The 25,333-nt window shown below is 46.3% G+C and overlaps 1 protein-coding gene and 1 long non-coding RNA gene across 5 annotated transcripts; both read right to left on the reverse strand.

Annotated features, from left to right (window-relative positions):
• Positions 1-1,833: 1,833 nt before the first annotated feature.
• SPP2 (secreted phosphoprotein 2) lies at positions 1,834-24,667 on the reverse strand. 4 transcript variants are annotated; one of them, XM_041767957.1, is made up of 8 exons: positions 24,479-24,663; positions 24,254-24,378; positions 17,627-17,749; positions 16,381-16,488; positions 11,610-11,664; positions 10,826-10,876; positions 8,097-8,194; positions 1,834-1,936 (listed from the first exon to the last, which is right to left on the reverse strand). In XM_041767957.1, the coding sequence occupies exons 1-7, from the start codon at positions 24,543-24,545 to the stop codon at positions 8,124-8,126; spliced, it is 600 nt and encodes a 199-aa protein (XP_041623891.1). In that variant the 5' UTR covers positions 24,546-24,663; the 3' UTR covers positions 1,834-1,936; positions 8,097-8,123. The 4 variants fall into 4 exon arrangements, with proteins under 4 accessions (XP_041623891.1, XP_041623890.1, XP_041623893.1 ...); XM_041767956.1 differs by having other exon boundaries at positions 1,834-1,939; positions 24,479-24,662; XM_041767959.1 differs by lacking the exon at positions 10,826-10,876 and having other exon boundaries at positions 24,479-24,667.
• LOC121498033 lies at positions 23,157-24,230 on the reverse strand. Its single transcript, XR_005989599.1, has 2 exons — positions 23,665-24,230; positions 23,157-23,340 (listed from the first exon to the last, which is right to left on the reverse strand). It is a non-coding gene; the product is annotated as an uncharacterized LOC121498033 (long non-coding RNA).
• Positions 24,668-25,333: the final 666 nt, after the last annotated feature.

Consider the following 25,333-nt stretch of genomic DNA (forward strand, 5'->3'; position numbering starts at 1 on the left):
TTCCAGGAATGCAAGGATGGCTCAATTTAGGCAATATAATAACATGATTCACCATGTTTTGTTATCAAAGAAGACAAATTTCAAATCTCCAGCTCTAAATTCAAATAAGAGAAATTTCAAAAGACATTTGAGAATTCTCAATATAATTTAAGAGTTATAAACTGTTAGCAGCAGAATGATGGATGCAACCTGAATAGAACTGAAAATATAAATACCACTTACACCAGACCAGAAGGCAGCATGGCACTGAATCGTGCAACCCTGAAATGCTTCTCAGAATGCTACCAAAGTGAGGAATAATACAGAATGCTTATCACCATACTGTTGTTGTCTAACCCTGCTGGAGTATACTCAAAGAAAACAAGAAAAAGAAAGAAATGACACTGAAAAATAATGAGGGGAAGGCAAAATTCATATTATTTGCAAAAGTGATACGGTATACACGAAACACTCTGGAATAGCAACTGAGATACCTATTAAAAACAATATGAAAATTGTTGTAGCAGGCCAAAAACCTAATATATATATTAGTCAAGTGTATATTATAAGATATAATGACAAAACATCTCATTTGTAATAATGGAAAGAAAATATCTAGGGCACCTGGGTGGTTCAGTGGTTGAGTATCTGCTTTCAGCTCAGGTCATGATCTTGGGGTCTTGAGATCAAATCCTGCATCGGGCTCCCTGCATGGAGCCTGCCTCTCCCTCTGCCTGTGTCTTTGCTTCTCTCTCTGTCTCTCATGAATAAATAGATTTTTTTAAATCTTTAAAAAAAATCAATAAATGACTTTTTAAAATCCCAAATATACCCCTTATGCAAGAAAAAGTCCTCTTAAACTCTATTAAGGGTCATGGAAGTGGACTTTAGTAAATGGAAATGTATAGCTTATTCTCACAGAACAAAACTCAGAAGTGGAAAGATGTCAAGTTTTCACAATAAGCCACAAATTTGGTGTGATTGATTTAAAACACTAACAGAATGTTTTTCATGACTTGACATGCTGAACTTTAAGTGGAAATAAAATAAGCATAGAGGAATATCCGGGAAGGTTCTGAAAAATAGGGAAGATGGGGGGGCCAAGGCAGTTTTTAGCCTCTGAAGACATTGAGAAGCTGTAGGAAGCGGAGCAGTTTGCCAGGAGCAGGAGTAAGCAGTCGCTTCTAAATGAAGGTGCAAATGACCGATAATGACTTCGTGTATCATCCCTCCGGGAAATAGTTCTCAGGAGCTGTGACATCTTCACGGAAGGCCAGTGGAACTGACAGGGGTTCAGTCTTGCTGGAAAGGGACTGCGTTTGCGTTTGGGGATGCTCACGTCCTATAATCCTCCCAGGCCAGGCTCTAGGCAGGGCCTCTAACTGCAGCAATTGCCAAGTGGCCTGGGAACACAGACCTCTGTCCTTGGGTACTTTCCTAGCATATCTGCTTGGACAGAAAGCTGGCTTTGCTATAGTGATGCCCTGGACTGAGAAGTCTAGAGAAAAAGAATCCACAGAGGCATTTTGGTGGTGGGGAGGGGACTGCCTTTCATCCCTAAATCACCAGGTGCTTTTTTTTTTTTTTTTTTTTTGATTAAAAGAAGTCACAAAAGGAACGACACTCTTGACACCAAGCTGCGTGGACTGATGGTCTTTTTAAGAATAAGGAACTACAATCATTGCGTTTTGATCTAAAACAGGCATGTGACATAATTATGCTAAGCATGGCCGCTTTGTGAGTCCTTAGCTCCTAAAATCCTTAGGTAGTAATAATCTCTTCATGTCATTGCTTCTTATCTAAAAATTTAATAGTTACACCTATTTTTTTAAGAATCAGGCAATGGAAAAAGAGGAAGAGTAAAGCATTTATTAAGGACTGGAACCAATCAAAAGAAAAATCACATAATTCAGAGAGTATCTTTCTTCACTGGAATTTCTATTCTTTCCGATGCATTCTGCTGTTAAAAGAGAGAAGCAGAGGGATTAGACTCTGTGGCACGCATTCCTCATTCTTGCTATGGAGACACAAGACCCAGCACTCCTGGGTATATTCAAACGGAATCCACAATGGTGCTAAAGACTGGAGCAACTCTGCAAAGCAGCCAGCTCCTTGGGCAAAGAAAAGAGGTGGAGGATACCTGCAGGGGGAAGGGGAGGTCGCCCCAGAAAGGAAATTCAAGTTTCGAAAAAGGGAGAGCCAGAGGGCTCCTGAGGTAGGAGGGAGGGGGGCCACCCAAGCCAGAAAAGGGGGAGACAGGCCTCAGCTACAGACATCTGAGGGCATGGGGCTGAAGGTGGGAGCATTCACTAATTCAGTCATTCATCCATTCATCTGTCCAATAAACAGGTATGCGTTAAATATTGGGGGGTACAAAGATAAATAAGGTGTAGCCTCAATCTAAAGAAGGAAGGAAGGAAGGAAGGAAGGAAGGAAGGAAGGAAGGAAGGGAAGAAATCAACAACCATAGAGAATCCAGAAGGGACTAGGGTACAGTAAGTATAATTCCAGGGATACTTGAGTGCAGGGGTTCCTGGAGGAGACTCATGAGCTAGACCCCGGAGACAAGCTGGGGGCAGAGTGCTGGAGGGCAACAGCAGGGGCTGGGGATGGAGGGCAGAGCCAGACTGGGGGCCTGTGGGAATAACCAGCTGCGACTCTTCCACTTGATGTGGAGGCAGAGAGAAGTAGGGAGTGCAGACCCAGACCACACCACTGTACCGAGGGCCGATTCCTCACGTCCTTCACCATCAGGGAGCTGAGACTCCACCCCACCCCACCCGTGTTAGCATAACTATGGGGACAGGCGGAGGTGATGTTGAGGGGAACAAGGTGAGACCATTGGGAAGATGGTGACCACGCCAGGCTAGCAAAGGGACAGAGCTGGGACACTCTTCAGAGGAAGACAGCAGAATGCAGTGACTGGGCAGGTGAAGGCAGGGAGGAGACCCGAGAGGACTCTGGTAAGATCTGGGCAACCAGGTGGATGAGTTGGTTACAGGAGGAAGACTAGTCCTGAAGAGAATTCCGGGTTGAGCATGTGGCAGCAAACCCAGATGGAGGCAACTGCTGTGCTGTTGGTTATGGGGCTAAGGCACAGCAGGGGAGTGCCTGGGCTCACCCGGGAAAGAGGAGATGCCGCGGCAGAGCCGAGGCTGGAGTCCCAGGGACCACAGCCATCTGGGGAGCAGGAGGGAGAAGAGAGATCCGTGCAAAACAGAGAGAAGAGTTGGCTGAGAGGAGAGCCAGGAGAGGAGCACCAAATGCAGCCACCAAGTTTGGTGGGCAAAAGGAAGGCACCAGGAGGTACCAGGGCAAAGGCTGGGGGTGCCAGGAGGTGGATAGAGAGGAGGCCAGAGCCAGTGGAAAGAGGTCCTTGGATGCAGCAGTGCAGACACCGCTTCTTTCAAGCCAGGTGGAAAGGGAACACGACAGTCAAGACGAGGTGAGGATGAAGGAGGAGTGGGGACCGTTGCTCAGTTGACCCTCAGTACTTGCAGAAATCTGTCATCTGGCTAACATCCTTTGGTCACCCCCAAACCAATGCTCCTGCTGGTTTTGCATCCATTCTCAGACATGCTCTGGGTGGCAAAAGGCTAGTCCCCCAACGTGCATGGTGCCAGCCAAGGCCAAACAAGGTGACTCTCTGCCTCCTTATTTCAGCTCCTGTCGTAAACAAGTGTCCTTCTTGAAGACCATTTAGGGCCGCTGTTTGGGCATTTCTGTGCTTTTTTGTTGGTGATTTTGCTGTTTATAGTGGCCCAGAGTGCTGAAGTGCTGTCTCGCAGTGCTAAGCACAAGAAGCCTGTGATGTGCCTCGTGGAGAATGCGTGTGTTCGATGAGTGTGGTCCGGGCATGGGTTATAGTGCCGTTGGCCGTGAGTTCAACATGAATCAATAGTGGATGCTATACATGGTGCCTTTAAACAGAAACACACATAAAACAAGGCCATGCACTGACCGGTTGACAAAAAGTGACCAGAGGCTCCTGGGAGCCTAACCCTGTACTTCCCACAGAAACAATAGTTCAGTATTTGCTAATTCAGTGCTGGCAGCAACGCTGCAGATCACAACTACCATGATACTGAGGATGGACTGTCCCTGGTGGAGTAATTGTCAGGTGTGCACAGTGAATGAGCATCAGAGTGTAAGTGGACAGAGCCCCACACAGCCTGCTTTCTACCTCCAGGGCCTTGGCTGGAGGTGGCAGTTGTGGGGGATCATGACAAGAAGTTGTCATTCATGGGTCTGACACTCATATATGGAAATCTCTCAGCCAGCTCACTTAGGGGCCCAAGTCACAGGGTCACCCCTCCCACCTTGCTGATGATGGGTAGGTATGTGTTAACCCTTCCAGGCAACTAGTCTTTGCCTTCCAGCTGCTGCCTGCCTAGCTTCACCCAACACATGAATGATGTATCTTAAATAATCCTTGGGCTTTGGGGGGCCTGGGTGGCTCAGTCGGTTAAGCGTCTGCCTTCAGCTCAGGTCATGGTCTCAGGGTCCTGGGATCGAGTCCTGCGTCGGGCTCTTGCTCAGTGGGGAGTTTGCTTCTCCCTCTGCCTCTGCCCCTCCCCACCTCTCAAATAAATAAATAAAATCTTTAAAAAATAATAATAATCCTTGGGCTCTTGCCTTCTCATGCAGTTTCTTAAACATGGAGATACTGACGTGAGGGAGAGTGTCGCAGGTCAGGGAAGGAGACACACAGACATCAGTAGCTAAGTTCTCAGTCTCAACACCACCTCCAAGAGCAAGAGCCCCTGAGGCTCCTACTTCCCCATCTACTAAGCAGAGGAAATAATGACAGAGCTTTATATGAGTTTCTGCAAGATTTATAAAAGGCAGTGCCCATAAAGGGCCCAGGCACCCTCCAGAGTTCCGCTCTTCCCTGGTGCAGCACAAAATCATGAGACTGACCCTTCTCAGCAGGCACCTGGCCATGGCAGGCCTCACTAGCAACGGCCTGCTTCGCTGCTCTGGGCCAGAGAGGTTCAGGGGTCCACACGAATCGACACTGCAGCGTAATGGAAAAAGCCTTGCTCACGCCGCTGTGGCTTGGGTGCCCTCCGTGTGGTTTGTGCCATCCGGTCACTGCAAAATTAAGGAGCGTGAACTATTCCAGCCAGAAAGATCAAGCAAGTGTTGGACACTCAGATCCCTAACAGCGTGAGATGTGGGCCCTGATTTTCACGGTCCCTATTTTAATAGAGTAGCAAATGAGGAAGAGTGCCAAAGCTCGTGTTTAAACATTGCCTTTTGCTCTCTCTGCCTGTGAATGAAATGATTTTCTGGTCACCTGAAAGAATCCTAGAACAGTGCGCATTAAATTACAAAAACACTCAGCCCCTGTCAGGGAGCCTCTGAGGGTGCCGTGCTCCCTTGAACCAAAGCCTCTGCCTTCAGGGAGCTCCACACTGGAAAAATGTCATTCACAGCTTGAAAGTCGTCATTCTGATTTGAGTCATACATGTGTCCCTTCCTTCCTTCCAAACTGATCGAACCCTTATTATGTTCTAGACAGCGTTCTCAACTTTATGGGAGTAAATTAAGATAATGAATAAGAATGACAAGGCCCTGGACCCCCAAGGAGGTCGAGGACTAGCAGGGACCAAAATAAGGACAAAAATAATAATAAGACTTTGGAGGACGTGAGACTGGAATGCTAGCTCACAGCTCATGATGGCAGCGCAGGCTCAGAGCCAGGTCCACTGATTCCAGACCCTGTGCTGGCCTTCCCAGGCTCGTTTTGGGGAAACTAGGAAATTTGGAGCACAGTGGGGAAATCTGAAGGTCGGGGGGGAGGGAGATGGCAGGGACAGAACTAGGACTTAAGTCAAAGTCAATGTCCAGAGGAGGGTGGCAGTGTTGAGCCTTTCATGGCCGCTGCCTTTAAAGAGACATTTGGTTGGCAATCCATTTTGTTAAAGAAAGCAAATCAAGAATTTATATTGTCATACGTGTATGTGTATACGCCCAATAGAATCGTATTATCAGTAAATGAAATGCAGCCAGTTCATTGAGAATTCTATTTTGCCCCCCCCCCACCCTGAGAGTGCTCTGTAAAGCAAAAGGAAATGATTTAAATTTATAAAAAAGGAATACGATGAGTCCATTTCTTCATAATGAGTAGTTTCTAGATCTCCATATGAAGCTGGTGTTTATTTTTAGGAGGCACATAGATTAAAAAGAAAACCTACCATTTGCATCTTTCATCCAATACAGCCTCACTGGTAAAATTTCCTTCTATTTTAGTAAAATGTCAGTTGACTTTTTTCAAATTCCAGTGGTTAAAAATTAATTATACTATGCTTAACTGATTTTTTTTTAAAATAACAGTCTCGGGAACCTAAAGGGAAGGATTCATCATCCACTCAAAAATACTTGCTGAGTGTGTGCTGTGTGCACAGTCTCTGTACGGGGCACCAGGAGACAGAAGCAGGTGCCATGCCCTGCGCCTTGGGTCTAGAGAGTCTGGTGTAGCCCGGTGGGGCAGAGAGAAGACAAGCAGGGGGCTCGTCAGAAGGCTCTGTGATGAGGACTATCAGAAAGGGGTCAGAGTAGATATCCCATAGGAAGTGACACTGCTGAGGCCTGGCTGGTAGGAGGGATTAGCAGGTGGCTGTTCCATGCAGAAGTCACAGCAGGTTGAGCTGCAAACATCTCAGTACTGCCGGAGCTCAAGGCTGAAGCCAACTTGGAGAAAAGGGCAGGGGTCAGATCCCCAAGGCCTTGTGGGCCATGCTAAGGAGCTCGGACTTCATCCTAAAGGTGTACAGTGTTATGTAAACTAAAATCGGAGAGGCTCAAGCTTTGTTATTAACGTGTGTGTGTGTGTGCGTGTGTAAAAATGAATGTGCATTGAGTCAATGTCTATAATTGCATCTGAAGATTCTTTTTAAGTGTCTCCTTCCTGATGTCCCCTTACTACTTGGGAGTCTTTAAAAAGACTTAGCTACATCTGCTCCAATCCCTAGTATCTGGGAATTTATATACTTGGTGGTACTCAGTGAGGACTTGGTAAACCAGGGCTCAGTCCTCAGCTTCCCATCACACTGGAAGTAACTAGGCTGCTCTTCCTCTTGGCTTGGTGTCTACCTTTTGCACACCTCTGCTTTATCCCCAATGAAGCAAGCATTAGGAGGCTTATGTGGAAAGATCAGAGACTCTTCTGTGTTTCAAGATAAGTCCAAGGACAGCATGCAAGGTAGACAGCATAAGATCAGGACCTGGGGAAAGAATGCATGGACTGGTCAGGGGTGATGGTAATGAAATGATTGGCCAATGCCAGAGAGAAAGTGTGGCCATGGTCAATGAGGCCAGACCCCTGTGGATGTCAGGAGAAGAGAAAAGGTAAAGAAGAGTCAATGCTGCTCTAAAATTTTGAGCTAGAGAAAATTAGGTGGATGGCAACACCCTCATTTAAGAAAAGGGGTTGAAGAGGGGGCCGGGTGGGTTCCAGGAGGTCATGGGTACCCATAGCAACTGCATCCAGTGGGCCTAGGTCTCCGGACAAAGCATGGTAAGAGATGTGTGCTCAGAAGTAGTTGCAGATCATTGATGAAGTCAGGCAAGTGGGAGAGAGGACAGAGCCGTCTACGGAAGGAGGAGAGCGTGGGCTAAGGACATAGCACAGATGGTCACCGGTATTTAAAGCATTGATCGAGGAAAGGAAGGCAGGCCCGATTTTGTGGATCTCAGGGCTGAAAGTCAAGGGTGCAGAAAGCGGACTGTGAATGGGAGGTGAGCAGGGTGGGGCAGCATCCAAAGGCCATGACTGCATGGAGAGGCTCAGCACACAGGGCAGGAGGAGGGCAGTTGCTGGGATGGGGGTGCGGCAAAGGAGGGCCTGTTCCGTCTGTCTGCTCTTCAACTGGACACTTGATCATGTCAGTGGTGACAAACAGAAAAGCCACAGGAAAAAGCTAGAGGAGTGTGGGGTGGGGGAGATGATGGAGGGACAGTGTCTGAGAGGAGACCAGGCGGTGGGAAGGCGAGCGAACACAGGAGCTGAGCGGCAGAGAAAGACATCTGGGGGCACGAGGGCAGCGGTGTCAAGGTGCTCACTCCAAGAAGCTCTGATTTCCAAATACACAATTTTAACTGTGTCCCCTTACCTCAAGGCCGTTACTCAAAGCCACTGTTTATTCCTGAAGTCTGTGCCACCTGTTCGGGTACCCTCGATTCCCGGGAGGTAAGATCCTTCTCAGGTTCTCTATAGATAGAAGGACATATAGGCTCTATCATTCACACCAAGGTCTGAGACAAGGTGGACCCCACAACTATGAACAGCGGGCAGAGGTGTGATTGGCACAGCCAGGCCCACGCTGCTGAGAGATCCCCGAGAACACGACAAGCTCTGTCTTCCTTACCTGGCTCTCCCTCACTCTCCCTTGCATGGTGTCGCAGCTGAACCCATGCTTATTTCTCTCTATGAGTCATCTATCCCGGCCACTACTATAAGCCTCGAGAGCAGGGATGGTCACATCAGTCTTTCAGTCCTCCATGAGATCTGCCCAGTGCTTGCCACACACATTTGGTGAAATAAATTAAATTGTGGTCTTCAAAGCAGTCTCTAAGATGGCTGCAGAGCTGCATCCATGATGTTCTCAAGGCCCAAAATGTTTTTAAAATTCAGCTCTGGAATTACCTCCTGAGCCATATTAAAAGGATCTATCACATTAATTAAATTTTTTTAAAGATTTCATTTATTTGTTCATGAGAGACACACAGAAAGAGAGAGAGAGAGAGAGAGAGAGGCAGAGACACAGGCAGAAGGAAAAGCAGGCTCCCTATGGGGAGCCCAATGTGGGACTCGATCCCAGGACCCCGGGATCACACCCTGAACCAAAGGCAGATGCTCAACCACTGAGCCACCCAGGTGCCCCCAATCACATTAATTTATATCCATAAAATATTTTGGGGCCCAAATGGCATTTTCCCAATGCAGTAGCCAGCCTCCAAGACGGCCTTCTGGTATTCACAATCAGGTATTCCCCTCCGACACTGGGCCAGAGTGGATCTGTCGACTAATAAAATACCTAGAAGTGATGATATACAAATTCCAAAATTAGGTAACAAAAGACCGTGTCTTCTGTCTTGGGTGCTCTGTGGCTTGCTCATTCTCCCCCTCTGTCTCTGATCATTATCTCCAGGGGAAGCCAGTTGTCATATTTTGAGGACGCTCAGACAACCCTATGGATAAGCCTACAAGGAGTGAAGCCCTCGGTCCAAGAGCCCATGAAGAGCTGAGGCCTGCCAACAAACACATGACTGATCTTGGAAGTGGATCTTTCAGACCCAGACAATCCTTCAAATGAGATCACAGCCCCAGACAACATCTTATCTGCAACCTTGTAAGAGACTCTGAGTCAGAACCACTTGGCTAAGCGGCCTGTGGGTTCCTGACCTTCAGAAACTGTACTGTAACAAACACGTATTGTCTTAAACTGCTAAGTTTTGGGATAATTTGACACACAGCAGTATACAAGTAATTCACCCAAGTTGGTTATTAATCTGATTAATCGCATTTATTTTGGCTATTTCCAAAATCAAATCCAAGGACAAGAATTTTCCTCCACGACAGCAATTCAAAAGAATGGGCCATAGATTCTGAAGGCAACGTCAAAAAGGAAGCATTCAAAAAAATATCCTCAGCAATGGTCACACTGTTTGAATAAATATATGTTCTCCCAAAGCAATAACCCAGAGAGTGTCTAAAACCTTTTTGTTTAGAATCAAGCCTCAGGGGATACCCGGGTGGCTCAGTTGGCTAAGCATCCAACTCATGGTTTTGGTTGAGGTCATGATCTCAGGGTAGTGAGATAGAGCCCTGCATCTGGCTCTGCGCTCAGCTCAGAGTCTGCTTAGGAATCTTTCTCTGTCCCTCCCCCTGCTCTCTCTCTCTCTCTCTCTCACAAATAAATAAATAAATAAAATCTTTAAAAAAATAAATTAAAAAATAAAAATAATATATCAAGCCTCAGATGGTAAACCCCAGCACTTCAAATAAATTGCAGTATGCTTAGTGAGGACCAAACATTGAGCTCAGTGAAATATTAATATCTGTGTTATTCTTTTTAATGAAGAACTCCCAAATAGGGTGCAATTCACAAGTCTTCGGGAAAACAGCACTGGCAAAAACAAAAGCTGGAGAGTCGGACAGGCCTGTATCAAAGTCCTATCTCAGCCACTCACTACCTGGATCCAAGTCCCACGTAGACAGTATAGCCTTGGACATACTACAGAAACTCACTAAGGCTCAGTCTGCTCATCTGCAGAATGGGAAGGAACATAGTGCTGCCTCACAGGATGGTTGTGAAGAGAAAGCTGCGCCAAGCAATTAGCACAGAGTAACTGTTTTGCATATGCAATTAGAATTGTTCGTCTCTTCTCTTGAAGCAGGTCATACAACACCTGGTTCGCAGATCTATCCTGAAGATTAAATGAGAGCAAAACTGATATGTAAGAGGGAGGAACTGCAAGAACCGTTAATTCATCTGCTGGTCCCAAAGGACCGCTGAGGGTAGGAAGGCAAAGAGGGGTTCGAGAGAGTTTGAGCTTTTTCAGAAAACGCCCCACAACGAGGCAAGAGGAAAAGTCAGGTCTGATATCCTGAGCCAGAGTTGCCATTTTGATTCCTGCTAACTTTTCAAGGAGTTGTGATGCCTCAGGTTTACCTTTTCAGTGACTTGCAAAGCAAGTTTATGCAATACTGTTCTTTTCGTTTTCATTTCAAATATTTTGCATTTCAGGGGTTAATCTACTATGAAATGGTTTCAGCCACGTCTGGCTTGATCCCAGAAGCATCTGTTGGTGTCAAATGGAAGAAAGTAGGACCACTTACCAACTGACCGTTCACGCAATTGTTCATTTCTGGGTTTTTCAGAAATGAGACCTGTAATGCAGGAATAGTCATAAGACAAGACCCCTCTCCCCACTTCCAGAATGTTCTGTGAGTTTATTATTGATGCCTCAAATATGCCTCTGAAGCAAGGCAGCAGTGAAAGATCATCAAATAGTTTTGCTGCCATCAGCACCAATAGGAAAAAGCCCCAGAAAACTAAAAACGGCTCCTAACCCACTGGACCCTATCCCAACCCCACTTCAAACGTAAAGAACAGAGGTCCCTCTGTCCCCCAACCAAGCCCCTTAAAGGGATGGTCACCTCTCATCACGTGGTTGGAGGGTTACAGAATTCAACCTCGATCAATTAGATGAGCTTTAGTCCAGACCGTCCAGCCACACATTATTGCACACTTGGGTCCTGGAAGTTGGGCTGTGCACCCAGGACAAAATAACCCTGTTTGAGTTAGGGGACTCTCTCAACGTGTGGTCCAACATCTGCCCTGTTTATTTGACACATGGGGCCATTGGATGGACTCATGTATGGAAAATCTCTGGATAGAAAAGAATAGAAAAGGATAGCGAAGTGAAAAGTTGTATCTTTTTTGCCTAGTGGTAAGAAAGGAGCAAAAATAAAGAGAATGTTCATTTTCTAGAATTACTATAACTGTTCACAGGTTACGTATCGATGTTTCCAGTTTTAAATGACTCACTAACAGAGCTTCGCTATGAAGCTGTTTCAAGAAAAAGAAAAAAAACATTAAAAAGAACAGATCTCAACTCACCAAGTAGGTAGTTGTTTCTCCATTGAGAGGATCCCAATACGTCCCCCAAAAACATCTAAATCAACATAGGTGTCGGAATGAATCAGCACATGAAAAGAGAGAAGAAAGAGACACTGTAAAAAATGCAAATATCATCTGGAGGACTCTGACGCATTACATAATTCATTGTTAATGAAATAAGTGCAATTTATTTTATTAAATAAGTTTATGTGATGTCAAATGTGTGCCTAAGGAAACATATGGGAAGAGCAACTTACGTGAATTTAAATTGCCTGAAAAGCTTTCTACTAGACTCAGAATGTGCTCCCAAATACTGGGGACCAGAAAGATGGAACCTTTTAGGCGGACTTGTAAATAGACTGCATTTAGATCAGATGTAGAGGTTTCCTGTCATGAAGTTCTCAGAATGTGTTCAGTTTGGAAAAGGCATCGGAAAGCCACTGAAAGCCCGCAGAACAACCTAAGTCCGCACAAAAACTCACACGAGAATATTCACTGCATCATTATTTATAACAGCCAAAAAGTGGAAGTAACCCTAATGTTACAACCAATGAATAGATCGATCAAAAGTAGTATATCCCTACAAACAATCTAATTCAACACTAAAAAGGAACAAAGTACCAATACATCTTACAACAGGTGTGAACCTCCAAAACATGATTCTCAGGGAGGTAAGCCGGTCACAGAAGGACACATACCGTGTAATTCCATTTATATCGAAACGGCCAGAAGAGGCAAATCCGTAGACCCAGAAAGTAGACGAGTGGTTGCTGGGGGTTGGGGGAATGGGGAACACAGAATGACGACTCATGGGGATGAGGTTTCTTTTCAAGGTGATGAAAATGTTCTGGATTTAGAATGTGGTGCTGGTTGTACAACCTTATGACTATACTAAAAACCACTGAATTGGACACACTGTCAGGGTGAGTTGTGTACTATGTAGATTAAACTCAATAAAGGTGTAATTTTAAGAAGGTGGGGGTTGGGGGGACTCATGACCAAAGAGCCAGGCCAACAGGAATCATGTCAAGAGGTATCTCCAGGGGAGCTAGAGAGAAATGCTCCCTTTTCCGCCTAAGTTTAGAGGACTTGAACCTGGAGCACCTTGTGACCTTGCTTCCTGCTACAAGGTGAAAGCTCGTCTGCAGTAAGAGAAGGAGAAGATGGGGCAAGGGAGACAGAAGAGGGAGGGAGGGGAGGGGAGGGGGGGGAGGGAGAAATTAACATGGCACAGGTGGTGTTGAAGTTTCCTAAAATTAACTGGTTCATGAGGCCAACTCTTCCCCGTCCTTTCTGTGAATGTGATCCAGGGACTTATCCCATTTGGGCTTAGGAGACTTGTAGTTGAACTTCTTCTTTTTTTTTTTTTAATATTTTATTTATTTATCTGACAGACAGAGAGCAGCAGGCAAAGGGAGAGGGAGAAACAGACTCCCCGCTGAGCAGACAGCCCGATGCGGGACTGGATCCCAGGACCTTGGGATCATGACCAGAGCCGAAGGCAGGCACTTAACCGACTGAGCCACCCAAGTGGCCCAGGAGTTGAATTTCTATCACTGGAAGTGGAACACAGCAAGTGAACCCAATGCCTATCAGCTCCCTTCCCCTGAGCTCAGAATTCTGTGTTAGTGACTCTTCCTCAGTTTCGCCTTTGGACTGTAGTTGAAGCCTTGGCCAAATCTCATCGCATCTACTCCTAATCAGGGTTTGTCAAAAGTCAAGCTCAGGGATGTCTGGGTGGCTCAGAGGTTAAGCATCTGCCTTTGGCTCAGGGTGTGATCCTGGAGACCCGGGATGGAGTCCCACATCGGGCTCCCTGCATGGAGCCTGCTTCTCCCTCTGCCGGTGTCTCTGCCTCTCTGTCTCTCATGAATAAATAAATAAAATCTTTTTTTTTTTTTATTTAAAAAAAAAAGGCAAGTTCACTGGTCAACCTACAGGTGTTAGCGTCACGCTCTGGACAGGACAAAACAGGGAAATGGTTGACCTTGTGCTCCTCTGCCATCCGGTGCCCTTTATTATCTCCACACTTCACTTTCAAAATTAACACAAATGATAGAAACTACCCACAACACAACTATGCATTTGGTTAAAGAGAGAAGAATATTAGCAAATTTAGAAACGTGTATTTTCTCAAATTTCCTTGCAGCTTTTATCCTTTTTAAAATCATGTAAAGGGGAAATCCAAACTTCTTACATTTGGTAGTTTCTCAAATCATATCCTTACCAGGTGTTTTCCATTTGATCGAAGTCCTTATTCTTCATATTTTGGATTTTCGGTCTTATCCTCCATGGCTCACACCTTTCTTCACATTATGTTCCTTTCCCTGGAAATTTTGCTATAACCTACATATGTTTTTCAAATGATCTTCCTTTTCATTACTCCAGGATTTTTTTTTTCGGTTTTATTTCTTCTATTTCCTACTTCCAACAATGATTTACTTGTTTGATGACTAAAATTCATTCTAGTCTATTCTCTTTTATGTTTGTAATATCACTGCTTATTTCACCAAAAATGGTTAACAGCTGTTTTCCATTTTTTTTTCTGTTTCATATAAGAAATCTATTTCAGAGTTTCCAGGAATTACTTGAAATCTCCATCTGCTTTCTTCTTCTTCCTTTGAATCACAGAATTCTTTAATTTAAGGATTTTTTTTAATTAGCTCATAATTCTTTATAATTTCCTAATCTTTGAGGAACATCCACCTGAGAGTTTATTTTAAAGTATGGTCTGTTTCAAGGACCAATTTGACTTAGTGTCAGAGTGTTCTTACAAAACTTGGAAAAAAAGTGCATAGTCCTCACTATGCAATGAGAAAGTTGCAACAGATCTGTGGGTTGTGTGATCAGAATCAGCTTCCCAAATAAGAGATGGAAGAGGGGTTAAATGGGGGGGAGGGCAGTTACTAAATTCAGTTCAATGTGTTAAAGGTCATGGAAGGAACTAGAATCCATTTCTCAACACTATGTCAGCATTCCCTCTCACCTGTCCCGCCAGCCTCCTAGAGCCCCCACCTGCTCTTTGCCATCAATAGGCCCATTGACGCTGGGGTGAAGCCAGAGATCCTAGACTTGACCCCAGAGGTCCATCCTAACTTCCTCTCCATATCAACCTTATGCCACTGTCCCCATTTTGCTCATTGCCGCCATAACGACTTCTATCCATTCCCACCCAACCAGCTTCTCTTGCATTTCAGGGAACTCCCTCCTAATCCCCCAGTGCTTAGGATCACTTTGCCTCTCTTCCCTAAACACCTGTCCTCTTTGTTGATGGAAGTTCTTGATGTGAACGTCAGTTCCCCCAGGGATACTCTCCTGTGCCCTGGCGATATTTTGTCCTCTTGGCATGTGCCCCCAAATGCTTACCCTGGAGTCAAGGCTTCCCCTGCTGGATGGATCCCCCACCCTGCCCCACTGGTCTGCAAACTCCACGAGGGCTAGCATTGTTTGTCCCTGTCCCCACTGTCTCCCTGGCTGTTCCCATATAAGTCACAAAATCAATGTGAACAAAGAGTTTGTGAAATGCTGTGCTTAGTCCTTGTCATTTTGGATTAGCAGGGCCACAGGCATGTGAGTGTGTCAGCGTGGAAACACATCTGACTTCCTAGGTGCTTCAGTGGAGTCCAGAAAAGGAGGCCCTTCATATTTGCCCGAACACCCAGGAACTAGATCCTGAAACCATGGCTCCCTGGAAAGCCCAGAATTGGGGCTTCCCTGTGGATTGATCCTCAAAGGTCTCCAGCGTGCTCAAGATCAATCGAACATTTCTGTGGAGAAAATCCCAATACCTAGGCTTAGTCATCCTGCACCTATCAAACCGTTCCCTCTCATGGGCGCTCCTAGCCATTAGCTTCTTCACATCCTGATCCTACAATGGATTTCCATGTGAAATATTAAGCTGCGTGGATGTTCATAATATGGGAACATTAATTTTTATGTATAATTCTTGAAACCGTATGATTCTTTACTCTTTTAATGTAATTTTCACCTACAGAATGAAATCTTGAAAAAAACTGAACAAAAATGTACATAGAGAAAGATCATGGTGGGACAGACCCAGCTGTTCCATGGTAGAAATATTTTAAAACACCAGTCAAGAATGTTATCCCATTTCGAATAAGTAATATAACAATTATATTCATGCCTAGTTGGAGTCAAGAGGTTTGATAGGAGGTTTCCTCACATCATATTCTTGAGCCTCTCTTCCTCTATTCTCTAATATTCATTGAACAAGCATTTCAGTGCAATTGGGGTGGGATGAGCCATGTCCTGCCATTCACCAAGCATCTCTTGTAGACCAGATCTTCCTTGTCTATCAACGTATTCAATCCTCTCAACACTCTGAAGTGGCTTTTACTCCTGGCATCTCACACACGAAGAGGCATCAGATCGTGGCGTTAAGTGCCCTGACCTAGACTGCAGAGCTGCTAAATGGCTTTGAACTCCAGTCCGACAAAAATGCTTCTCCCCCTTCCCTCCACTAAACCACAGTGCCAGGGAGCTGCATACTTAGACCTAAAACTTTCAAGATTTACGAATTGTTGCTGTAAGAGCTCTGTTTCCAAATCTCTGGGAAACAAGGGCAGAGGTGGGAAAAGAGAGAGAGAAAAGAGGTTGGAGAAGTAGGGGAGGCTCCAGCCGAGTAAGCAGAGCTGTGCTCCCCCCTGCCTGGAGGACGTTCCCGAGACTCTGTCCCAGCGGTCTGCTTGTGACTGACCTACACAGACCCTACCAGGTGCTGTCCCGGAGGACACCAAGCCCCTGGTCCTACCTCTTCGCTGCTGTTAGACTCTGAACTGGAGGACCATTGGCAGCGAACCCACACGTCTTGCACCTGCTCCGCCACCACCCGCACGGTGCTTCTGCAAACAGCTGCCGGCTGGAAAAGAAAACGGTGAGTTCCCTCCTCAGCAGCTCATGGAAAGGGTTAGGACCTATCTGAGAGATCAAGTGATAGTGTAAGTCCTGGAAGAATGATGCAAACAGGCATTTCATGTTTCCAAAATGAACATTTCTCAAGACCAAAGCTGAAACAAACGAAACATTTAAAAAAGATGTGTTAGGCATTTGGCGCATCACGAGTCCCCCGGGAGAGCAACCATTCTCTCCAGGAGCAGGGAGCCGGTGGCCCTGAAGCTTCCCAGTGGAACAAAAGGAAGTGGGGAGAACCCAAAGGACTTTCATCTCCTCTCCTTTGACCTCAGGCTTCCTTAAGAACATTTGCTGTGACCCTTGGGTTTGAGTCCTTCCTAAAACAGTCCCAGAGAAAAGTCTCATGAAACAAGTAGCAAAACAAAGGCTTCCTTTTCCAGAATTTTACACTGTTGGGAAGGGACCCTGGCCTAATGTAACTCAAGTAACAAGCTGATAAAGAACAGAACCCTGAGAATACATGCAGCTGAACAGAACCATCCTGGAGAGCAAGTGCTGGCTTGGTGCTGGCCTGCTCTGCCTGACTCTTGCCCGTAGGTGTGAACCCAGTGGCGGCCCATGTTCTGGTCACCAGGATACAAGAGTGAACACACCGAGGTCCTGACGCCTTGGAGTCCGAGCCCATCAAGGGGGCGGGGGACAGATATTATACAACAGTCAACTGCAAAATAAGTCAACTACAAAATAATGCGACTCATGCCAGGAACACAGTTGGTGTTGGAGATTCTTTTAAAACATGTCTGGAATTTGCCTTTGGGGTTGGCCTCTTTGTATTCACCTTGCCTGGCACCATCATTATATTCACTTCAAAGAGCAGAAAACTGAGGTCACAGGGTTTAAATAATTTGCCAGGATCACTCAAGACCCCCCTGGACTCCGTAGCCCAAGACCTCAACCATGGAGCCACACCGCCCCTGCCCAGGTAACACAGTATGGACACAGCTGGTGCCTCCCAGTGTGGCCGGATGCCAGGCAAGGGCCAAGCTCTTCATATGACTTGGAACAACTCCAGGTCATGGAAGAAGCAAGAATTGAGGCCCTTGTCGTGTTAGTTTCTGCACTATGGCATTTCCTGCCACGCTTACCGAGTAGTAGCCCCTTTGGAAGTCACAGGTCGCGGGGTCTTCTCCAGAATCTCTCCTGCATGTTGTCTCCCGAATGCCAAACTCCAGGTCCATGTTCACACTGTCCTGATCCAGAACATACACCTTCACAAAAACAAAGCATCAGTTTGCCTTGGGGAGCCTCTGAAGTCTACAATGCTACAAGGGTTTCTCCCTGAATCCTTCGGGGTGAAAGCTCTAAGTGGCCTCAGCAATCCCCTGTGCCACCCCCTCAGTCCGAGACCAGAGGAAGAGGTGCTATTCCAAAGGCACATGGTACTTCGCTTAAAAAAATGCAACCAGAACTCAGATGTCTGAGCTGCAAGGTCGACGTCACTCCTGATGACTTACGTTTACAATAGATCGTCATGATTCAGAGATTCCGGTTTTGCAAATCTGCCTATTCATTGAAATTTATTCATAATCCCCCAAATCAACGTTCAGGCTTCATTTGCAGTCATGCTTACAGTGGTGGAAAACTTGAGCTGCCCCATGCTCACATTCCCAGCTGAGACCAGACAGGGCAGCGCTCCGCCGTCCAGCCTCCGCTGTCATACTGTAGACAAGTGTCACGTTCGTGGTTTAGTTTGGACCATGTTTTCCTCATTTTTTTTTTCTTGGTGATTTTGCTGTTTAAAATGGCCCCAGGGCAGCCTGGGTGGCTCAGTGGTTTAGCGCCGCCTTCAGCCCAGGGCGTGATCCTGGAGACCCAGGATCGAGTCCCACATCGGGCTCCCTGCATGGAGCCTGCTTCTCCCTCTGCCTGTGTCTCTGCCTCTCTCTCCCTCTCTACATTTCTCATGAATAAATAAATAAAATCTTTAAAAACTTAAAATAAAATTAAAATTAATTATTTTAATTAATTTAATAAAAATAAAATAAAATGGCCCCCAAGTGTAAGTCCTATGCTGTCCTAAGTGCTGTCCATGCTCCTTAGAACAGAGGGCTCAGATGTGCCACAGGAGCAATAGTTGTATGTGCTAATTTAGTGTGCATGGTGTTAGACCAGGGGCAATGGCTCAGTACGCACTAATTTAGTGTGCATTCTGACATTATAGGACATAACTACCACAAATAATGATAATCAACTATGTGTATCTTCAAGGATCATTTTCCTAAGAGAATGCCCCATAATTTCTTAATAATCAATAAGAAATTAACAGAACTACCCAGTCCTGCTTCCTGTTTGATCAGCTGTGATCCCTGAATGAGTTCACACAATTGTCTATTCCTTTCCACCAAGGCTGGGATATGAAGGGAAACCCCCAAGCTTCATGATGAATCTGTGATGCTCTAATGACACGGAAGTCCTGTGACTTAATGAGCGCCCACAGTGTGTCCTACCCCCAAGCCAGAGCAGGGAAGATTCCGTGCAGCTTAGATTCCTGCTTAGATTACAGACAGCCACACAGTAAACACCTTAGAGAAAACTAAGCAAAGTTGTTCTAGAGGTTATGATGTTTTGAGGGAAGAGACAACATGGTAGTTGGGGGGGAGTCAGGAGGAGGAAGTACCTACTGCAGAGAATGTGCCAGAGAAATCCTCCAGAGGGAGAAATATTTTCCCCTGAGGCTTATAGAATGGGAAAGAGCTTATCATGTGTGGAAAGAGCAGTGCCAATGTCCTGGGGCAGAACAAGGCCAGCTATTATGTCTCCAGCAAAATGAACAAGAGGGGAACCGGACACCATGAAGTACAAGAGATGGGGTGTGTCAGGTCATTTATGATCCTGTCACCCATGGAAGTATTTAGATTTCATTCTCATTGCAATGGGAAATTCCCAGAAGGATTTAAGAGCTGAGACATGAATCACCACAGCAGCTGCAGAGACCACACTGGGGCGGGAACAAGAAGGCGGCAAGGAAGCGAGACGGGAGCTGCCTTGGCCCAGCACCCGACCACATTCCCGGCCCCCAAACTCTCCTCCCTTTCAGTTCTTGAACCCACCTTGTGACAAAGCTGATGCATTTAACTGACTTCCCAGGGAGGACAGGGTGGAGAGAACCCTGGGAGAGCACAGGCCGCTCACACGTAGGGAAGAAAGGGCACAGGCAAAACACTGTGTGTGGAAATAAGTGGCAAACTCCAAGCCTGGGAGCGGCAGAGGGGGGGGGGGTTCGTGTCTCCTCCTAACCCTGGGTGAGGCGTGCTTATAGAAATCGTGTTTTCTGGAAAAAAGTCAGACTAAAAATTCCACCTTGACAATATTTATTACCTCTTTATTCATAATTTTGAAATAGTGGGTAATAAATCTGAGTCTCATTTAAAAAAAAATAAAATAAAATAAAGCCCTCTTCTGCTGAAGCATGTGGTTGGGGCTCTCCACCCAGGTCCTGCTTAGGCAGTTTCCCTTAAAGCAGTCAGATGAGAGCAAATTAGCAACACAGAAGCTTGGTTAAAAAGAGGAAAATGTGGGATTTTTTTGAGTACAGATAATTTTATTGAACCATGAGATGAGTTTGCAACATTTTTTTTTTTTTTGTATCTTTAAGCACTTGTAAGCACTCAGTTCAGGAGAAGGAGAAAAGCCTAATGGTTTTGCTTCATCTGAACTCACTTTCAACCAGCCTAACTCCACCCTGTGTTTGAAAAAGGTGGGCCAACCTCAATATTCAAGGTTAAGGAATCAACTAGAGAAAATCCCAAACCCAGTATTGTTGCTGAAGTCAATTGCCGAATTTTATGAAACTCTGCTCCTGTTTTTCTTTAAAAAAAAAAATTTTATACCAAAATATGAAAAGGATCCAAAAAGGCCTTCTCCCACACACTCACAGTGGGTGTCTCAGAGGAATGGATAATAGATAGTACTTTTGGGTTTTTTTTTCTCTTGTTATATATATATATATATATATACACACACACACACATATATATAGTTATATTATTATATTTTCTGACTTTTCATAACAAGAGTATTTTGATGTTTTATTCCAAAAAGAAATAAAAATATGTAAGCAATAAAAATTTTTAAAACCCCATCGCAATTCCTTTTGGTGATTATGATGGTTCATTTTATGTGTCAAACTTGACCAGGCCATGGTGCTGAGATAGTCGGTCAGACACTCTGGGTATTTCTTAGAAGGTGTTTTTTTGGATAGGACTAACATTTAAATCAGCGGATTTGAGTGAAGCAGATCATCCTCCTTAATGTGGGTGGGCCTCACCCAATCAGTTGAAGGCCTGGATAGCACAGACTGTCTCTTTCCTGATCAGGAAGAAATTCCACCAGCAGGCGGCCTTCGGACATGAAGGGCAACCTCAGCTCTTTTCTGGACCTCCAACGAGCCAGCCCACCCTGCAGATTTTGTATTTACCAGCCCTCCACATGGTGTAAGCCGATGCTTTACGATAAATGTCTCTCACTCATTCATTCTCCTTCTCCCCCTTCCCCATCTCCCCCTCTCTCTTTTTCTCTCTTTCATCACATCCCCCCCCACACACACACACACACACTATTGGTTCTGCTCTGGAGAAGTCTGATGAGAACAGAGATCATTTAGGTTTTTCAAACTAATCCTTATAATTGGACAAAAATTAAAGATCAAGTCCAGCTGGTTAATAATTTAGAAAGCCAGACAGTGAAAAAAAAAAAAAAAAAAAAAGCAAAGATGACAGTAAAAATGGGCAGAAGTGGACACACACATACAAAGGATCCCCAACCCTCCGCAGCTTTGCCTCTGGCTGTCCCGGAACCCAGTGGCCCCCACCCTCCCTGCACCCAGGCCAGGCTCACCTGCACCCCCGCCGCTGCCTGCTTCCTAAGGTCACTGTCTCGGCTTCCTCCCTAGCACCCCGCTCCTCACGGCAGCTACACAGATCTTGTCCAAGTACAAAGATCTCCCTGCACTTTCATGCTTGTTCCATTGTCCTTAACACAGTCCTCAGGATCCTCAGTCATGCCCTGGGCATGTCCACCTCAGGTCCCAACTCAGACCCCGCTCTCTGACCTCACTTGGCCCAAACCTGACTCTCTCTCTCAAGGCCTTTGGTCTTTCGGGTCCCCCCGGGGGTCTCCTCACAGCTGGAAGTTCTTGTCATTGACTGAGTCGGGCCGGAATACAGTGGCCTCCCCAGAGGCTTGGGCCTCCACTGACAGTTGCCCCGGCCCAGCCCATCCATCATCCCCCATCCTGTTCCGTCCCCCCACGGCACTCCCCTCTCTCTGAAACCAACTTCGTTTGTTTGTGTGGTTGTGCACCCCATCCTCCTGTCTTTCCTCCTCTCCCTCTGTATCTGCCCCCCCTTCCTCTCTCCCCAGAAGGACGGACCTCTCTGTCCTCTTCTCTTCCTCCTCCCAGCACAGGGCCTGTGTCCACCTTTCCTTTCCATGCCTGTGTCCCGAGGGAAGAATCTGAGCGAGCCCAGAGGCAGTGTCAGAGCAAGGAAACCATCACTGCTGAAGTCACATGGTCTTGTCCTCTTCTGTCTTTTTTTGAACTTGGGGCGCAAGAGATAAGTCATTTAAAATGCATTGCAAGAGTATTTGATCCAGGGGTGCCTGGGTGGCTCAGCTGGTTAAGCATCTGTCTTCAGCTCAAGTCATGACCTTGGGGTCCTGGGTTTGAGCTCCATACTGGGCTCCCTGCTCAGCGGGGAGTCTGCTTCTCCCTCTCCCTCTCCCCCTGCTCATGCTCTCTCTCACTCTCTCTCTCTCGAATAAATAAATAAAATATTTTTTTTAAAAATCCAGATCCATTTGGTAAAACTTAGTGGTTCTTAACCCCAACTGCCTTGGGTAGCTCAGCTGGTTAAGCGTCTGCCTTCAGCTCAAGTCATGAATGACCAGGAGAACACTGAAGAATACGGCGCTGGCCCCTGCAGACCGAGACATTGTAGTCGACCATCCCTCCTGGACATCAGTAGCTCCGGGTCTCAAGGACACTGATGTGCAACAGGTCCAGAGCTGCCGGGCTCCAGGATAAAACTTAGGAATAAAGTAGCAGGGCCTGGCTCTCCTCCCTGAGTCCACTGACCAGATCCCTGAACCTCCTGCATGTGTATGGGCACGACTTATTTCCTTTGGACATATTCCTAGAAGTGAAGCTATGAGATCAAAAATTATAAACATTTGCTGTATCTTATTGCTCAACACACTTAGTCATTAGAGCAAAGCAGATTCCCAGCTCGAAGAGCAGCATCCAGGAGGCAGAGGCATCTCCTGCGAGTGAGCTCATGAAGGATCACACGCACACACAGGTAACAGAGCTGATTGGCAGGTGCACGTGTGTCTGGGCTCAGGTGTCCGATACAAGCCGGTACACAGGCCCAGATGAGCCCTGGGCGGCTGGGCCTGCTGCGAGCCCATCTCCACAGGCCGCATTTCCATGGCATCAGTAATTGACCCGGCCTCACATTCTTGTTCACCTTATTAACCACTTTCTTCTGTCGTGAGTCTTAGCTAGATTACAGGTGGACTTAAACTGTTCATCTGTGAGCTCAGCAAGAGGATGGTGACCCCTCCCGCCACAAGCGGATCTCACAAAATGCAAAAGATGGAGGCCAATACAGCCAGTAAGCAAAAAGTGGGTTCTTTATTCCGATGTTGTGCTCTTCTGGAAGGAATGTCACTTGGCAGCTGACATACCTCCCGGTGTCCCCCGAATCACGATGTCAGTGCCAAGTGACCCCACCCTGGCCGAGACAGCCTGCTCCTGGGCTGGACCCCCAGCTAAAACACAGCCCATCATCTTCATGACCTATGGCCCAATTAGAAAAGACAACTGAGGGGTGCTCGGGTGGCTCAGTCAGTTGAGCGTCCGACTCTTGGTTTCGGCTCAGGTCACAATCTCAGGGCTGTGAGATCAAGTCCTGTGTTGGGCTCCACATTCACTGAGGATTTTCTATCTCCCTCTTCCTCTACCCCTCCTGCAACCCATGGCCTGGCTGCATGGACCTGCACGGAGCTCTTATGTATGCGACCTGTGACTTTACAGAACTTCCCCCACCTCCCATCTTAGCACCCACTAGCCCGGGGGAATGTCTGTTCCTACTGCTCCCTAGACGGTAGGCCGTGAAGTCACCTGTGGATGGAGGAGGGGAAGGTGACTTGCCGTCCAGCCTTCTCATTTCCTCTGAAGCCGATCTCTGCATTTCTTTCTTCTTCACCAATCACAGACTGAATCATTGGGAAACCAAGAAAATTCACGTTTTCCCCATTTCCCCAAGCTAACGGGAAACAGACCATTACCAAATTGACAAAGGAAGGCGGGATTTCTTGGGCTTAAAAGCCAGAATTTATTGCCCTAAGTATGAGGAGCAGGGCAGCTGAAATTGAAAAAGCCTCATTTCTAATAAACAAGCTCTTAATAAAACATCTCAAGAAGAACCACAGGGACCTTGGATACAGAAGGAGGACACACCAAGGGCGACATCTGGAAATAGAAAGCCAGGCCAGAGGGGCAAAGCTCCAGAAGAATCCTGCATCCAAAGTGGTTTTGGACAATAAGTGTTATTCAATTCTTCCTCTGTCCGAAAACAGTACGAAAGAGAGGACTAGCTCTTATCTTTTTAAAGTGGAAACATTTTTAAAGTGTACCGAACAGATCAACAAATAAATGAATAACGGAGAGCAGTATACATCGGAATCAAGAAGGTATAGCATGCACTTACTCTTTTTACTGAGCTTCGGAACGCCCGAAACAGATACGGGCTCAGAGCCTGGGAGTTCACTTTTGCCACAGAGGCACTGAGGGCTTCCCGCAGGGAGGACGGGTCATAGTCGTACACGGGAAAACCTGAACACGCAAGCACACAGGGACACAGTGAGACGAGGCCCGCAGGCCAGGACGGCCCCACAGCATTAGGGGCAGGGGGCTGTGTCTTTGAGTCCCTTACCTGCGCAAGATGGGTAATGCGCTCCGAGAACAAACATGACCAGTATCTTCACCACCATCTTCTCCATTCTGGGAAGAATGATCTCAATTCAGAGGCAGTGAGATGATCTCTATGCTCTTGGGGGTGACAAGTCCTCCTGAAAGCAGCTCCTTCTCAAATGTGACCTGGCTTGCTCTCGCCGACTGGAGCTTAAACAGAAACAATTGATCCCGGAGTCAATATTTACTGCTGGCTCTTCCTGTGGAAAGGTTCCAGTTCGAGGCTACTTTTGAAGTTTTGACCTCAATTTGGGACTTTAGCCCACGGGGAAGACATCAAGAGGCTCGGGGACTCTGTGTGCGCTGTTTGTTTTTCTCTATTTTAATTTCATCCACATGTACTGCTTATTTCTCTTTATTTTAATGGCCTGTTCGGAAGCGGAGGGGAGATGTAATCTAATTTTTAGCAAAACCGTGAATTTTAAACTGTTGTCTATTTAGCTCTCTCCCTCGTGCTCCTAAAGTCCTCACAGTTGACTGTGTATGGAAATTGTGTGGTTATTTCAAGATACTTTGGGACGTTATGACCGTGAAGGAGATAATTTCGTATATAGGACCTAAATAGGTCAAGCAAGTACACGTGCTGTGACACAGCCTCCTGCTGACCAGCCTTCTCTGCAGATGGACATTTTTGCACTTCAGTGGGATGATAAGAACCCAATGTAGCTGGTAAATATTAAAAAGGAGAAACACTTTGTAGTAAATAGTGTGTGTTATGAGCAGGTCACTGTGTTCTCATCCCCACATTGTGCTGTGGCTCAAAAGGACTTTAGCCTGGAATGTTGGCTCCATGCTCATCGAGTGTCTACCCTTGGGC

This window comes from Vulpes lagopus, chromosome 8 (genome assembly GCF_018345385.1).
Source record: "Vulpes lagopus strain Blue_001 chromosome 8, ASM1834538v1, whole genome shotgun sequence".
In the NCBI taxonomy this organism is placed as follows: domain Eukaryota; kingdom Metazoa; phylum Chordata; class Mammalia; order Carnivora; family Canidae; genus Vulpes; species Vulpes lagopus.